This window comes from Crocodylus siamensis, chromosome 3 (genome assembly GCF_052110815.1).
Source record: "Crocodylus siamensis isolate JL-2025a chromosome 3, ASM5211081v1, whole genome shotgun sequence".
Taxonomy (NCBI): domain Eukaryota; kingdom Metazoa; phylum Chordata; order Crocodylia; family Crocodylidae; genus Crocodylus; species Crocodylus siamensis.
The window spans coordinates 139,290,764-139,308,464 of NC_143397.1; the positions used below are offsets into that span (position 1 = coordinate 139,290,764).

Below are 17,701 nucleotides of genomic sequence, written 5' to 3' on the forward strand. Positions count from 1 at the left end.
TCCTGCTTCCCTCTCCCGGGGCCTCTGCAGCCTGGCAGGTGTGACCCAGTGCTTCAGGACACAGCAAGGCCATGCACGGAAGTTGCTTGCTGCTGCAAGCTTCACACTGCCCTGGCAACATGTCCCTCTGCTCCAGCTGCAGCAGAGTTGATGGTGTGGAGTTGTGCCCCTCACTGCTGCCATGCACAGGGGGATACATTGCCAGGGTAGCACAGAGCTTGCAGCTGCAAGCAGCTTTCCTGTGTGGCCTCACTTTGCCCTGCAGCACTTGAGTCACACCCGCTGGGCTGCAGAGGCCCTGGGAAAGGGCAGAAGGACAGGAGCCCGAGCCGGCAGTGGGCAGCAGGCAGTGTGCCCCCACCACTACCCTGCGCACATATCTGGGGGGCACAGGTCCCCACTGCCCCACCAGAAGTGTCCACAATGGTGGGGAGGTGGCTCCAGCCCCATCCTCCCAACGAGCTACCTGCTCCCCTCCAGGGCCCTGTGGCCGCATGTTGCAGCCCCGAGCTTCAAACCCCAGTCACCGCGCAGCTGGCCAGTAGTCCCAGCCTCAGCCCTGCCCAACTCCCTCGCTATAGGGGCCTCAAACTTCTCCCCCTGCACTTACCTGTGGGAGCTACTCTCCAGGCTGCCTGGTGGCCATGTGCATGTACATGTGCATGGCACATCCCTCCTATGCTGTGGTCCAGATGCTGATGGGGATAAACCTCAGAGTGGATAAGCAGGCATTTTCCTAGTCTTTATGCCAGGTGAGGAGGTCTTTTATTATGTTAAGGATTGGCAATGTTTTGTTTTTTGAAGATTCACTGCTAGTGTGCTTTACATTGTCAAGTTAAACACTGAAGTTTTAAAGTAAAGCAAAACTTTGATTCACTATACACTCTTGCCAAATCTGGCTCCACATATTAACCTCATATGGAAAACTCAGAGATTACAAGAAATTCTAATGCTTTCATTTGGCCACACCTGGCACAGCCTCCCCCACAGCTCACTGGATGTTGCCTTCCTGGAATTAGCTTCTGTCTCTTCACCAATATCTGCTGGAAAGCTCCTTGGGAGGGTGTGGTAACTTCTGCTGATCTAAATAGGAGGGTTCTGGCTTGAAAAGTGCAGGAAGACCAGGAGGGCTGATCATATTAATCAGCTGCTTTTCAGTTTAAACATTTCTTCTGTCCCTTTACTCCTCCAGCCGGTGGAAGCGAATCACAGTATCCAAGATGTCCTGCTGTTTTTGTACTGTGGTGGTTACAGGATGCTTTGCTACTGTACACATATTCTTAAAGGGAGAGCATCAACTTGGCATATGAAATAAAATGAAGGCTGTAAAAGTAGCTGAAAGTGTTCCTTTTGTGCTTGGGTTGAAAATATTTCAGGCTCCCCCGACCCTTATTGTTGTATGAAAGAACCACACAGTTATCTAATGATGTGGAGGACCCAGGGCTCTTGCACAACATTGTCTAATGCATGGAGTCAGTTAACATGCTGGAAAAGATAGATCCAAATATATTACAGTATCTTATGTTCTTGTTCAGAACAAGTGGCATTAATACATTTTCAGTCAAGCATGATTCTATGCCATGGCTGTATCACTTTCACTATAGGGACACAGTGCTAGATTTACCAACGTGACTGTTCATTTTGTACTTGCAGAATTGTGCATGGGAACATTTGCATGCATGCCATTTCAGTACATAGGAACGTTTATGTATATAGATTTTGAAAACGCAGAGCCACGCCCTCAGGTGGTATACACTGGTTATATGTATTTATACCAGGTAAGGATCTGGACCTAAGTTTATGGCTGGGTGAAAAAATAACCCATGCTGTGGTCCAGATCTTCAGTCCGACTATGGCCCCTATTGAACACTCCTGTAGTCTCAGCTATCCAGTTGCCTATTTCCTGATGTGAGGGAATCCCTAAGTAGCACAAAACCATCAAGGCTTCTTCTGTGCCCCAGGCCAAGGGAACAAACGGAGGATGTGATGCAGGGAAAAGAGGCACACCATGCCTTGTACTGGTGATCCCAGGTGACATAGCTGCCACTGTAGCTGTGCAGCAGGGACAACTTTGACCAGTAATGAGGCAACTCCAAGATGAGGTTTAGCACTGAGGAGCAGCCCCACTCCCTGCAGCTCAGCTGCAGCCAAGGACTGAGAAATCTATGTGCAGCAGCCTGACAGAGCTTCCCTCCACAAGTACGTGTGTACTGAAATATTCCAGATATAGATGTCCAGGGGAGGGGGAGGGAAGAAGAAAGAGACAACTAAGGTTCGGCAGCTTTTGCTGATCCCTGGAGGTGGTGTGGGGAGGGTTTGCCAGGGAAGGGAAACCATCCCAGCTCTGCCCTATGACAGGGGGAGGGAGGGAGGGAGGAAGGGGGACTTACAACTGTTATTTAAGAGCCCCCAACTACTGCCAGACTTCCCTGCACTTGAGAAAGCCTGCAAGGAGTAGGAAAAAGAGCATCTGAACAAAAGGTACCATAGCTAACTGATGTTTTTTTCTTTAAGAAATTAGTGCTATTGAATAATTTCTGTGTTTTTGAACTGTTGCGTTAAGGGAATTTGGGAGAAGTTGAGTATTTTCTGAGCAGGAGGTTGGTTCTCTTTCATTTGCTATCCCCTTCCCCCCAAAAATGGATACAAAATCAGCTTGAAACTACTTCAAAGAGAAATGGTTTTATCATCGGAGATGGGAGGTTTCTCTGCCATTAATTAATTCTGGAGAAATAAGTGGAGGAAGATTTCCACCCCCCCTCCATGAATACTGAAAGGCAGAGTCTGAGTGTCTGTGAGGAAAGTTCCCTACATATTTTGTGTGTATACAGGTTTAGACAAAAGACTAGAGTAACCATCACAAACCCTAACATAAGCTGTGGTGCTTTGGAGAGATGGCTGCACTATAACATATATATTTTTTTTTATTAGGGAAAGGATATGTGAGAATCTGTCTATAGAGTTATTAATTCATCATTCAGCCTTTCTGGGGATTATAGTTTTGTGGTATATGGAGTCTCCCAAATGTTTTGAACTCTTGTTGGAGTTTTTTTCAAACAAATCCTTTTGTGTTTAGGTTTGCTTCCTCCCCTTATTCACGTGTTTTGACAAATACAAAATGCTTTCCAAGCCTCAAGGAGTTATTAGACTTCTTGAGGCGCTTCATCATTTGACTGATGTGTTTTGCCTTTTTGGTTTTTATTTATGTGAGACTAAAAAAGGTGTAGCTCACTGGCATCTCGTACTGTTATTTCTTTCCAACTCTAATTACAAATGCAACTCTGACTCATTTTCCTTTACTCTTGCTCCCTTTCCTCCTTTTAGAGGATTGCAACATTTTTACAATGTCTCAACCAGCAAGTCAGAAGAAGCCACCCTCTGCTAGCCTGAATGGGCGAAGAGCCCTCCCACCAAACTTCTCCAATGCTGAAGAAGATGAGGTCCCTGAAATGGAGGTGACTGGTTTGATGCCTAAGGGATTCAACCTGAAAGGTAGAGTATTGCACAAGTAAGAAATGAATCCATTTGATATCCCCAAATACTTGCTTCTGCCTCTGAAGTAAAACAAAACCATTTTCACCTTTTTAATGATCATACTATGTATTTACAGATATTAATGAATTTAAGTTTTGCTGTGGGTTAGGGAAAATGCTTCCTCAATTTTACTGGTAGACAAGCCATAGAGACATTGAAGTGGCCAATCCCAGGGGACATGGGGGTCATATTATATATATGAAACACACACACATACGTTCCAGTTTCTCTCTTGATGTGGATCTTTTTCAAATCCCGATTATACACACACACACACACACACACACACACACAATACAGAGCTCAGTGTGCTCCAATTTGTGGTAATTGTGTGGGGATTGTTTATGAGCATTCAGAGGCTCATTTTTTGTTTTGCTGTTTTATTTTGTTTTGTTTCTTAATGAAAATGGTTACAAGCTCTGAATAAGTCCTATCAAAGGCTGAAAATTCCTACTAAAAGTGTGTTAATTTTTCTCCTGTTTAAAAAAAGATTCAGTACATCTGTACCACATGAATTATATGTTTGATCAAATCACATTGAGTTATAAATCTTTGGAACAACCAGTTCACTCACCAGCTGAAATTTATATGGAAACAGTGCTAGAAAAAACAGATTAAAAAAACAACCCAAAACAGTATAAGCTCCTCTTTAATTCCCCAACACAAGAGGCTACATTTGTAATTTTATTAAATTAATTGTTGAGCTTGTTCCACTTTGCACTCACAGCAGTAAGACATACAGGCTGCCTATACACAGCAGTAAGACATACAGGGTGCTGTAAAAAGCACCCTGTTCAGATTTGCTGATGACACTAAGATGTGGGGGGACGTGGGCACACTGGAAGGATGCAACAGGCTACAATCAGACCTAGACAGGTTACAAGGGTGGGCGGATGAGAATAGGATGGGATTCAACACAGACAAGTGCAAGGTGATGCACCTCGGGAGGAACAACCGGCACCATACCTACGGGTTAGGGAACTCCCCTCTTGTCAGCACGGAGGTGGAAAAGGATCTGGGGGTCATCATTGACTCCAAGATCAACATGGGCCGGCAGTGTGGGGAGGCAGTTAGGAAGGCCAACCGCACCTTGTCATGCATCCACAGATGCATCTCGAGCAGGTCCAAAGAGGTGATCCTCCCCCTCTATGCGGCACCGGTCAGGCCACAGCTGGAGTACTGCATCCAGTTCTGGGCGCCGCACTTCAAGAAGGATGTCGACAGCATGGAGAGGGTCCAGAGGAGGGCCACTCGTATGATCAGGGGACAACAGGGCAGGCCCTATGAGGACAGGCTGCGGGACCTGAACCTGTTCAGCCTCCACAAGAGAAGACTGAGGGGGGATCTTGTGGCCTGTTATAAACTAGTCAGGGGGGGATCAGCAGGCATTGGGGGAGTCACTGTTCCCCCGAGCACTGCCAGGAGTGACCAGGAATAACGGTCACAAGCTGGCAGAGGGTAGGTTTAGGTTAGATATCAGGAGGCGCTACTTCACGGTCAGGGCGGCTAGGATCTGGAACCAGCTTCCAAAAGAAGTGGTGCAGGCTCCTACCCTGGGGGTGTTTAAGAGGAGGTTGGATGAACATCTTGCTGGGATCGTTTGACCCCAGTACTCTTTCCTGCCATGGCAGGGGGTCGGACTAGATGATCTGCTCAGGTCTCTTCTCATCCTAGAAACTAAGAAACTATGAAACTAACCATGAAACTATACATGTGCTGGTTCATGTTCTAATTAGACTGCTCCAGTGTGGCCTCATCCTCATGGATATAGGCCCCCATGGGCTTAAAAATGGCCATGGGATGCTTTATCTAAATTTCATTAATGGAGGGCTAAATACATGTGACGGTGAGGTGCTTTAATTAGAGCAGCTGTCCAGAAACTGATTTAATTAAAACTCTTCCCTCCTCCTGACCTGACCCTTCTTCTGACCTGACCACGTATATAAGTAGCCACTAATTCTTAGTAGTTTTATTGTGGTACATTTATTGAGGAAATTCAGCTCATGACAAAATAAGGTCTGTCTTGTGCCCTAGTTAGACATAATCTCAAAATGGGAATGTTAATAAAAAATAGCCAGGTCTAAAGACTTTAGATATTCTCTGTGAGGCAGACCTAAATCCCACTGAGCCCAAGATTCCCCATGACTTTTAATAGGCTTTGAGTAAGACCCTGATATAAAACTGAAGTTGGAGGGAGACTTTCCTGTTCTGCTTCAAAGACTGGCTCAAATTCAAGATGACAAGAAATGTCTGAGTCTACTGATAGCAAGAGGCAATACCATTAACATTGTTAATGTATAAAAGTAGGAATCTGGCAGCTTAGAATCCTATATCTAAATAGATAAAAAAAAGGGTGAGGGTCTTCTGTGTAAGGAAGGGGAGAATTTATCTGGGAAGATTCATGATTTCTGAGGACACTTGGTCAAACTGTGCTATCTCTTACTGATGTAGTCTCAGAAGAACTTGAAGAAGGTGCAATGGGCATGACTGGGCAAAATACTAGAAGACCAAAATAACATGGCCAGATCAATGAGGATCTCTGGCTGGAGATCCCAGGTCCAAAATATATATCCACCACACTTCTTTCCCTTACTGTCCTTGGCTCCCTACTGTCCACTATGTTCTTTCAGTCTCTTAGGTCAGGTTCATAGAACAGTGAGGGAACCTTTACATTTCTCAGAACAATGTTAGAGGATGCTGGTTTGCGCAATGCTCCCTGAACATTTCTGGGTGTGAGACAAGTTTCCTAAGTTCTTCACTTCCAGTAGGCCAACTCATCCTGCTTGCATGCAATCCTTCTCAAGCCTGCAGAAGGGTTTTCAACAGATGCACAACACCCCCACCCCTCCTCTCCTCCATGTGGTCTGCGTCCATACCAGTGAAGGTAGGAAAGTACGTATATGCAAAGTCTGTCTTCAGCAGGAATTCCAGCTTGAAAATAAATTGTTGCCCAGTGACAGGTCTTGCCTATAAGAGGAGAGACATGAGTAGCGACTATTTTATGAGCCATGGTGCATATCAATCTGCATATGTTCCTTTCTGCTTGCTTGCCTGCTTTCCCATAGAGCCATTTTCTATTTTGTCACATCCTGACAGGCATTTGGCATTGGTGAGACTACATCTGGAGTACTGTGTCTAGTTTTGGGTCCCCCACTGCAGAAAGGATGTAGACAAATTGGAGAGAGTCCAGCAGAAGGCAATGAAAATGGTTAGGGGACTAGGGCACATGACTTCTGAGGAGAGGCTGAGGGAACTGGGTTTATTGGGTATTTTTACGTGTTTTCTGTGTGGGGGGAAAGGGGTGCTTTAATTAGTGAGGCTCTGAAAGCTAAAATGCCTTCCGTGTCTCATGTAATAGTATCCCTGCACTTCAAAATGGTGGCAGGAGCACTTTAACTAAAGCTTGTCAAATGAACAAGGGAGGAAAGTGGATCCAGCAAACTACAGGCCCATCAGCCTGACCTCTATCCTGGGGAAGGTCTTAGAAAAATCACGGAACTCCAACTGGCCACAAGTATCAAGGACAATAAAAAGTCCTTTTTTAGATATGTGGGGAGCTGGAGGAAGAGCAAAGGCAACATTGGACCCCTGCTAAACCAAAAGGGAGAACTGATGACGGACGTGCAGGAAAGAAAGCCATCTTGCTAAATGGGTACTCTGCAGCAGTCTTTCACAAGTCCCATGGGATGCCCCTGCCCATTATAAGACAAGGACTCCTAAGCAAGGGTGGTTCCTTGCTCTTCATCAATGCTGACCTTGTGACGGAACAGCTTCAGAAGCTGGACACCTTCAAGTCAGCCTGTGGCAGGGCACTGGGGGTGCATGCCACTATAAGGGCCTGGAGCTGGCAGCTGCCAGGTACCTGATGAGGACAGCCAGGCTCAGGGGTGACTTGACCGCCACCTATAAATTTATAAGGGGTGTTCACCAGGACCTGGGGGAACGTTTTTTCACCAGAGCCCCCCCAAAGGATGACAAGGTTGAATGGTTCTAAACTCCTGCAAGACCATTTCAGGCTGGACATGAGGAAGAACTTCTTTACTGTCCGAGCCCCCAAGGTCTGGTATGGCCTGCCACCGGAGGTGGTTCAACCCTAATTTTCTATGATTCTATGATTTTTTGGGGCGGATGCTTGAGGAGATGGGGTGGAAAACAGGGAGAATGTGGTTGATCAAGGATTTTGTAACTCAATCTTTTTCACATGCAGCTCTGGCTTCACATTTGGATTTTATCTTCACTTTGGGTGCAATGACATTGTGCGTAAGAGAATGAAGTAGGACTCTGAGAGTAGGACAGGAGCTGCATGTGAGTGTAGTTCTGCATTAATGACACCATGCTAACAATCTAAAGTGCTATATACTTTCCCCCCACCTACCATAATAGTTGGATGTGTCTCGCTCTTTAGTGAACTTTATTTTCACAACATCCCTAGAAAACTAGAAACTTGAGGTGTTACGGCCAGCCCAAGATTCCCTGTGTGACCTATGGCAGAAAAGTTAAAATTGCACCTTGGGTCCTAGGCTAGTGCCTAAACAACTGGACCACCTTTTCTCTTCCTGTTTGCTAAATTATTCCTACTTTCAAGGACAGGTAAGGCTTTAGAACATGTAGCAGAATGTGTCATTAACAAGAAAAGCATGATACTTTCTCCCAAAACACCTTGGCTATGTTTACATACAAAAAACTAGAACTCTTGTTTCCAAAATGATACCTTTTATTAAACCAACTGGAAATTGGCAAGAAAATTGTCATTTTCTGTAAGCTTTTGGGATCAAAGTCCCTTCATCAGGCTCTGGGAAAAATGTAGATGGTACAAAATGGTAAAAAGTCCCCATAGGTAGGAAATAAACTTCATTTTTGTACAGAGGGAGCTGAAGATGGAAGTCTGTTCCTCTGGGTCCATGAGAGTGTCTTTGTGAGCTATGTTGAGTAGCTCTTTGATGTGTTGATCAGGTAGAATTCCTTCCCTGGAGGTGTCAGATGGCAGGCAGGGAGGTAAAAAAAACTTCCTTGTTGTTCTTCAATGAAGTTTAAAATCCAAAATCAGCTAAAATTTGGCATCTTCCATGTTTCAGGGGTGTACTTGGTAGCTGTGTTGGTCTGAGACAAAAAGACATACAAAAAAATAGAACTCTTGGTTCCAAAATGATACCTTTTATTAGATCAACTGGAAATTGGCAAGAAAATTGTCCTTTTCTGCAAGCTTTTGGGATCAAAGTCCCTTGGCTTTGTTTGTTCTTCATCCATAACTTGCTCTTCTTTCATCTATCTGAGTTCAAGTGCCCAATGGGCTAGAGACACACTACTTTGGAATGTGGGGGACATGCCAAATATTGAACCTTTTTTCCATGTTTATTTGTATAGAATAGGAAACCCCCACTACATCCTTATTTGTACAGTTTCAGGACCAGCGAGTGAACAATGCCTTTGCCATGAAAGGAACAATGTATACGTCATTTGAAAATCCCCACAGTTCTTTTAGTTCAAAATTTTTCCTATCTTGTTCTCTAGGAAATCACAAAGCTTGAAGGCTATTCTCATTATTGACTCAGCTGTTCAACTTGTGCTAATGAAAGTTAAAAATTCTTCTTTATAAAACTTGTATGAGTTGTCCAACTGTTCCTTCGTGCACTGCAAACAAACTTGCCCTGAAAGCCTGCACCAGGGCTGCCGCCTCCCAATCAAGAGCATCTTGCTTCAAAGGAAGGCCTTGCTTCCTCACTTTCCCTTCTGAACAAAAAAGTGCAGCTGTTCAGAGGTGTCTGTGGAAAGCACTAAGTAGCCCTGTGCTTTCCATTGAATGGCTTTTTAAAAAATTTCTACTGCTGCTGCTATCTGAAGTATATACAATTATCAGGGGCTTTGCAAGCGTTTTTAGCTGTTGCAGATAACATGACCAAAGATTGGCTAAATCACAGGTCAGCTGCTTCTGGTGAATGTAGAGTTGTTCTTTTTAAACTTTTTTTTTATGTTGAAACTGAAATGTTTCTGCAGATGTGGACTGGCCGCACTTTGACCTGAGCTTCATAAAGCCCTGTGATGAGATGAAGCAAACTGTTGCTATAAGTTGAATTTCTTGAAGGTGATGGTTTAAAAAAATAAAAAACAAAGAAGACAGGTTATTATTTCCTCCCATTATTTCTAAAAACAATAGCAAATCCCACAGCAGAATTGTCCCAAATTTTGTCAGAACTATCAGAAGCCTTGCATGCTTTCATCCTGTAATCTCCTATAATCTCTGCTAATAACAGGTTTTGTTTTTAGGCTGAGAGAAGGTAGAGAAGATGCTGAGATGGTGTGCACCACCCTGAATAACATTGCCTCAGGAAAATCCTACAGCTGTTGTCATACAAGGATGGTCTAGTTACCATTATCAGTAACGGAGAGCTAGTAAATCCTCAGAGAGAGTAAGGGGGTTGGTCTCAGGAATGGGAAACCACTGAGAGTGTAGTGTCTGAGAAAAATGTGTTTTGGTCCAAGCAAAATATTGACATGTCTCTACTGCCCCCTTACTTTGAGCTCTGTTCTGGCCACTTATATTTAGCTCAGTGGCACTACTTGTATGAAAGGGGGCAGCAGAAGCATGCTCCTGTCCTTTCTTGCCACAAGTTGTACATTGCTGCTTTGAGAAAAATCAAACAAGAGGGGTCATGGGGGGAAATCCTGTAGAATTTAACACAAGGTACTTTCTATCAAATTTTAAAACCAGCATATGAGAAGGATAAAATTCCTTGTTGGATCCGATAGGCAGGCTTAAATATTCCATAGCAAGGATACTAAATCAATTCTAAAAGCTTTCAGAGTCATTCATATTGCACCCAGTGAGCTATATCCCTTTTAAATCCCATTGGGCTTTTCCATAAGGACTGCACTAAAGTATTTTGAACTTTTAAAGACTCTGTGGCTGGATCCAGATGTTCAGGCACGTGCAGTTTGTGGCACCATTTGCAGCACCACAGACTGCACACATTGCACATTAAACCCTGCATGGCACTGCTAATTTGCAGCAAAATTTGCTAGTGGGATTTCCTGGTAAGCAAAAAAAACAGCCCCTGAACAAAAGTGGCACAAAACACACTGAAGTGGCGTGTGCTGAGACAAATGTGGAGACAGGGAAGCAGGCAGGCAGCCCAGGGTTGCCCACTCCCCCATCTTGAGGCACACTGCACCTCAGCTAGCCGTGGAGTAGCTGGCTGGGGCACAGGGGCTCCGCAGCATGTGGAGATGGGGAGTAGGCAACTCAGCCCTGGGCTGCCTGCTCCCCTATCTCCATGTGCTGCTCCCCAGCTGGTTGGGGCACAGGCTACCTGCCGGCTAGCCAGATACTGAGACACCCTGTGCCCCAGCTAGTCCCGCTGCAGCACATGGAGCAGTGGGACAATGGTCTGTGGGCCTGATAGGGTTCCCCTGTGTGCCACCCCCATGTGCCAGGATCAGGCCTTCAGGGCTCTGAAGAAGGATTGCACTTGCCCAGTACACAACAGCTACTGCAGACCACAGCCAGTCTCTGCAACATTGTGCCAGGATAGGATGGAAGGAGGCAGATGGCAGAGGGGTGGGGCTGAGAGTTTGGACTCTTGGCCTCAGGACTACTCTGTATATCAGTGATGCTCAAGGCTTTGGTCCTGCAAGCCAGATTAATGGAATGGGACTGGTCTGTGGGCCTGATGGGGTTCCACACAACCCCTGTATGCCACCCCCATGTGCCAGGATCAGGCCTTGAGGCCTCATGCAGCCCCGTCTGGCTTTGAGGAGCCATCACCGTGCACACCTGATCTAGTGCACAGGGCTGTGGCCCGTAGGGAGCCCTTCAGGCTGGAAGACGTGCCAGAGGCTGGATCTGACCCAGGGGCTGGGTATTGCGCACCCCTGCTGTAGATCCTTCACGTGCAGAACGGGTTGGACAAACACTACTGGAGGCCTTCTCCACATTCCTGTCTGCATGTGGAGGATGTACACGGAGGTTCTCCTCCATCTCCTGAAACAGGCTTGACTGGTGTTGCCCTACCTCTGTGGATAAGCTGTGTGCAAAACTGGTTATCTTGGACTGTGTGCAGTGGTTGGTTCTGAGCCTTTGATTTCTTACACATCAAATGGATAATACTTTGGCCTTTATTTTGTGCATTGCTGGCCAAATTCATTGTGATTGTAAGTTCTTCAACTCTGTTGACTGTCAGAGAGCTGATATAGCAATTCCTTTGCCAGGTGTTAATTATTTGGTCCTGTAATCCTCTGTCCTAAAGTACAAACATTAGCCAGCTCATAGTTTCCGGTGAAAGACTTTTCTTTTTTCTAATTGCCATCACTGGAAGCTCAAGCTGGGAGCAGAAAGCCAAGGTTTACTCTTCTCTCACTCTCTCATCATAACTAGGCAGGAATCAAAATGGAATCCAGCTCACTTCCCATTGCTTTAGCAGGGTGCCTTTTTTTTTTCCTCCACTGAAGTCAACTGGCATCATTTAAACATACACAGGGTGTGGATAGCTAAGTGAGAAGAAGGTCCTATTTTTTAATTTTTTTTTTGCAAAGTCATGAATCTAACTGTAAGTGCAAGTACCCTTGGCATTCCTTCACTGAGCTGAATTTATGACATCCCTGATCTCAAGAGGAAGTGTTAGAGAAATATTTCTTAGAATGGTAATTAAAGCACTTGTCTTTACTCAAAAGAAAACAGACTGCTGTTCAAGGAAGAGTAACCTCCTTGCTCAGGGTTTGCTGAGCTGCATATCTTGTGTAGAACTCCATTAAAACCAGTGGACAGACTTGCCCTATTTTTGAGCTTGGATATTTTATTTAAGTTCAGTTCTGGCCTTTCATATTCAAGAAGATGCACTGAAAAATCAGAAAAACTCTGAGTCAGGTCCTTGGATGATAGAAATAGGTGTAGCTCACTGATTCTGTGACCTTGGGCAAGACACTGACACTATCCATGCTCTGTTTCCCAGAATAATCATGATGCCCACCTTTGTAAAGTTCTGTATAAGGCTAGACTAAGTTCTCATATCATGTAAACTAGCATAGCTCAATGGAAGCTGGTGTAAATTGTGATAGAGGCAGGTGATAAAAGCGTACAGAAGTTTATGCCAGATGCCTTCTGGGAGGGAAAGGTGCTTTTGGCATGGAAAGAAGGAAGCCAAATAGGGGTACAACTCTGCTGCTTATGCATTAAGTTGAGGTTTACTTAGGGAAAACACTAAGTGCTGATGCTTTGGGTGTGCGGTATCAGCTTTTCTAGATCAGAAGTGGCCAACCTGTTGCATATGTACCACGGGTGACAGGATGGCTGCTGTTTGTGGCACGTGAGCCCCTCATGCTCAGTAAAAGAAGACACTGGAATGGAGCCAGGCAGGATGCTACTGTAAGAGGAGATATTAGGAGTCACTGCCAATTAACCCTTCCCTAGCCCTGCAGCTGCTGTCAAATTTAGGGTTTTAGATCTTCACTCCTGATATAAAACTCTGGTGGTTGTGGAGTCAGGGAAGAGTTAACCTGGCTCTTGGCTGACACCTTGTTGTGCAACAGCATCCTGCTTCTGCCCTGCTTCACTTTGTTGTGGCTGGAGACTTAAGCCGCTCTGTCTCCATTCTGAAACTTTAGGGGTAAACTATGGACCTCTGGGGAGTGGAGTGGAGGTGCTAAACTTGCTGAATGCCTGCTGAAAAGCCTGGCCACCACTGCTCTAAATGGACTTTAAAGGGTTGGGTGAGCTTGGTGTTAACCTTTTTTTATATAGGTCCTTTTTACCAATTATCTCTAATCACTCTACAGAAGCAGATTTTGTCTTTGTCTATAGAAAGGAAAACAGGCATAAGAGTGTAAATGATTTGCCTTTGGTTATATAGTGGGTCACTGATCACAATACTCCATACTCCGAACCAAGTCCTTTCATGACTAGACAATGATGTTTCCCTATTCTGCAGTCTTATAGACTAGATGCATCCTGAGGGATGCCAGTTGGACATCCCTGATCTGGACCATAATGGTGTGTATCAATTATGCATACTGACTTTTTAAAAATCCCTTTCATAGATTTTCATAGACATTAGAGCTGGAAGGGACCTTGGGAGATCATCGAGTCCAGCCCCCTGCCCAAAGGGCAGGAAGTCAGCTGGGGTCATAGGATCCCAGCAAGATAAGCATCCAATTTACTCTTGAAGGTGTTCAATGTAGGTGCTTGAACCACCTCCGCTGGCAGACTGTTCCAGACCTTGGGGGCTCGGACAGTAAAGAAATTCTTCCTTATGTCCAGCCTGAAATGGTCTTGCAGGAGTTTGCGACCGTTTGACAAATTAGTTCTATTTGTTTCAATAATGGAATACGTGACTATGACATATGAAATACTACATTGCAAAGGTGTTAAGGTTGCAGAGTTGAATATTTGAAAGTTAGTAAATGCCAGAACTGAAGGTTGTCTGTACAATCTTAATTCAATTTCCTTATGTATACGTGGTCATGTAATTAGAGACTACATCATAATACATAAACATTTTTTTTGTATGGATCCTACCTCAATCAGTGCCTCTGAGGTTATTCAGTAATGTTATTTATCATCATTTAATACATGGTTCTAATCCACTGAAACATTTTGACTCCACACAAAATTACTAAATTACTTGTTCATAGGACTATTTTTCATTGCTGTGCACCATAAAAGTGCTCCACAAACATGAGTGTATTTGGTGTTACAATTAGATTGTACAGGTGAGGAATTGAGGCATAGGGTCTATATCTCTCAAGTAGCTTCTAATTTGGGTGACCAATGCCAAGGGCCAGTTTTCTTTCTGGATCTTTTTATACCACTCTTTGTTTAAAGTACAGCTACGATTGACTCCAGTTGCAGGTGTGAATGCTCAACACTTCTGCAAAGCAGGCCCTCAATGTGTCATGTCTGGCACCCGTCAAGTGAGAAACATACAATTAGTGGTTACCTGTGTTTAAAAGTTTGTTTAAGGCCATGGTGGCCACCCTTTTTGGCAGGTGTGTCACAAGTTAAGCCATCTCTCTCTTCCTTGATTGCCACTGATACCTGGGGATGTATCCAATCAAGTTTTCATCCTGGAGCAACAGTATGGAGGCAAGGGGGCTTGAGCCTCCAGCCCCATGGAGTGGAGCAGCAACAGCAGCAGCAGCAGCAGCTTGAGAAGGTATCACCACTAAGAGCCAGGTTAACCGTTCCCTAGCCCTGAAAACACTGCAGTATTATATAGGAAGCAAAAATCCAAAGCCCTTAAATTGGCAGCTCTGCAGAGCCACGGAAGTCTTAATCTGGCTCTTGGCAGTGGCACCTTCTCTGGTGAAAGGTCCTGCCACCTCTCTACCCCATGCAGCTAGAGGTTGGAGTTCCCTGCTTCCATTCCAGCACTACCTTTAGTGAGTGGCCAGGGATCTTATGACCCACACAGTGGCTGCTTGTGGCACACATGGGGCAGGTTGTCCACTCTTTTTTATTGCTTTACATCACTTGGGCTCAGGATTTAAAAGAAAAGTCAAGAGAAAGCATTTCTTGTAAACATTTTAGAGAAGTGTAGAAAACCACTGCTGTGCACTATTTTTGCCTGGGATCTTTGGCAAGGGAGTCTTGGGGCTGGGAGACTTCCTGGTCCCTTATTAGCTACTATAGTTTTATTATTTGGTGGCCAGTGGTGTAATAGGTATCTTTGCCCTGTGACAGCTGCAGCTGAGGCACCTAAAGATAACTTTCAGTGGTGGGTTTGCCATGTGCCCAGTGACAGCTTCAGGGTCCATAATTCCCATGGGACACAACAAGTAAGGACTGGGGATGGAGCAGTACTCTGGCAGTACTCTGACATCTGCAGAACATCATGAGGTAGCATGTTCACAGGCCATGACATTGATGGGGCAACTTGCACCCTTGGGCAACTCCCAGGACAGTAGGAATTTGGAGATAGAGGTAGAGAGATATAGATAGATATAGATATGTTTCTGCACTGTCTGGAACCTTACAAAGGCATTTATCCATGTGCTCTTGACCAGGGACAGAAGTTGCACACAAACTAGTGTAAGTATTCAGAAATTGGTTCAAGTGTGTAACACTACTGAAGTTCAGTGCACACGAACTGCTTTCAAAATGGCTGAAACTGGTTTAAGATACTACCTCCATCCAGGTGTATCAGACTTAACTGATCTAGGTTAAGTCAATTTATTGAACTTTTGTCCCAGATCTTATAGGGCATTTAACCCAACCAGATCAGAATTCTCCCTTCCATCTCAAGGGGACAATTCTAAATAGTTTTCAGCATGAATGAAGGTGGCAAAATTAGTCCCATAACACTATATACACTAACTACACATTATTTCCTATACTATATAATTCTGTACAATATCTATCTATACCCTATACTCTATACAATATCTATCACGCTATGCACTATACACTATCTATAAATCTATGCAGTACTTAAATAAACCATACACTACTTTCTATAGGAGACGACACAGTATACTCTTAATAACTGGCTTCTTCTTCATGCTTTTTCTTCTTATTGCTCTTGGTCCTTTTGCAATTGTGAAAGTTTTCTGCAGGGAGGGGGAAGAAAGAAGAAGAGGATGGGGTTTTGGACCACGGTCCAAAAACCGCTCTCTTACCCCCCCAACCCTGCCCTGCACAAGGTCGGTGGGACATTTCTGATATTACCTATATGTCCCCCAGGATGCTGCATATGCTGGGGGGAGTGTCTGGCAGTCAGCTTCCACCTGGACTATTCTTCATGTTTCTGTAATGGGAATGTCAATTTTAAGAAATAGGAAGGTTTGAAAAATTCAATGAAGTCTTAGGGGTAGCACACATAAATAGTTTCAAACTTACCATTCTGGTGATGCCGCTGCGTTCTGCAGTTATGAACACAGTAATGCATAATTACAAGTCTTAGAGTAGCTCACTGTTTGCACGACATGACTCCATAGATAGGGCGGCGTAAGCGGGGGCACCAGAAAATAAAACATGACCAAGCAGTGTTAGTTTAATGTGTCAAAAAAACTTTTAAATTGGTGGAAAATCCCACTTGTGCAAACAAAAAAAGCAGTTGTGGTGGTATAAACGGGAAATCACATGGTGTGTACAAAGGCCTCTAATGAGTACAGTGTTGGTATGAATTCAAGAAATTGAATGTGTTCCCTCTGTTTGTTTCTGTATTTATACAGATTATTTGCAAGTTGTGAATGTTAACATGATCAGCAGTGACCAGGAAATTAACAAGCAGCAGCATCATACTGATCGGTACTATAACCCTAAGCTGATTGTGCGTCGTGGACAACCTTACTATATCCAGATTGAATTCACCCGTCCTTACAAACCAGAAAAGGATGTTTTCTGGTTGGAGTATATCATAGGTAAGTACCAAACAAGATCTATGTAACATTAGCAAAGGAGGGTTCATAGATTATTTCTCCAATGCAAACACTGTAGCACCTAATGGCTTGATTTTTTGCCGTTTAACTCAGTAACCCAATAAAGCCTGCTTATGGCTGAGCACACCCTCACATGCTTTGCCAAATCTGGCTAGTCTTATTTGTCAAAGCACATTGAGGAAAGGGAGCAGGATGTGGTCCTGTGTGTATTCCAAAGCTGCACATTACTGAGTTAAATTGCTAGCATTATTACTGGTTTATGTTTAATGGCAAAGGTTCAAGGTGGTGGGTGGAATAGAAAACTTGTTTCTCTGTCTTTGGGAGAAACCAGGAGATGATTAACTTTATTTTAGTCAGAAGATATGGCAGAAATGTAAGTGTTGGTATAACATGTCATTGAATACACATGGGAGGAGCGGAAATCACATGAAAAACAACTATAGAAACTTTAAAATTCTGTAACATGCTGACAGCTAGAGATAGTCAACTGGAGAATTTGATAGGCAAGAAAAATACTTCAGCTTTGGAGCCAGAAAGGTGCTTGAATCATAAGGACTAAGCCAGGGGCCATGGTAGGAATGAGGGAATGTACAGTAGCCCCTTATTCCACTTCTCCCAGTACCTGCACCATAGAAATGGAAAATAACACTTCCTAATGCACCAGTCAGTACAGGAACAAATGTAGGATAGTGCAAGGTAAGTCCTCTCTTGTACAGGTGGAAAATAAGGTTTCACTCTTATTCTGTTCCTGGCACATCGAAGCTACACTCTTGTCAGTATTCCTGGAATCTGGTAAAAC

At 44.3% G+C, this 17,701-nt stretch overlaps 1 protein-coding gene across 1 annotated transcript in view; it reads left to right on the forward strand.

Moving 5' to 3' along the window:
- Window positions 1-2,397: 2,397 nt before the first annotated feature.
- F13A1 (coagulation factor XIII A chain) overlaps window positions 2,398-17,701 on the forward strand; it is a 97,617-nt gene continuing 82,313 nt past the window's right edge. Inside the window, exons 1-3 of the mRNA XM_090039336.1 lie at window positions 2,398-2,481; window positions 3,325-3,492; window positions 16,696-16,884. Coding sequence (XP_089895462.1) covers window positions 3,345-3,492; window positions 16,696-16,884 — 337 coding nt within the window. The 5' untranslated portion in view covers window positions 2,398-2,481; window positions 3,325-3,344. The remainder of the gene's footprint in view (window positions 2,482-3,324; window positions 3,493-16,695; window positions 16,885-17,701) is intronic.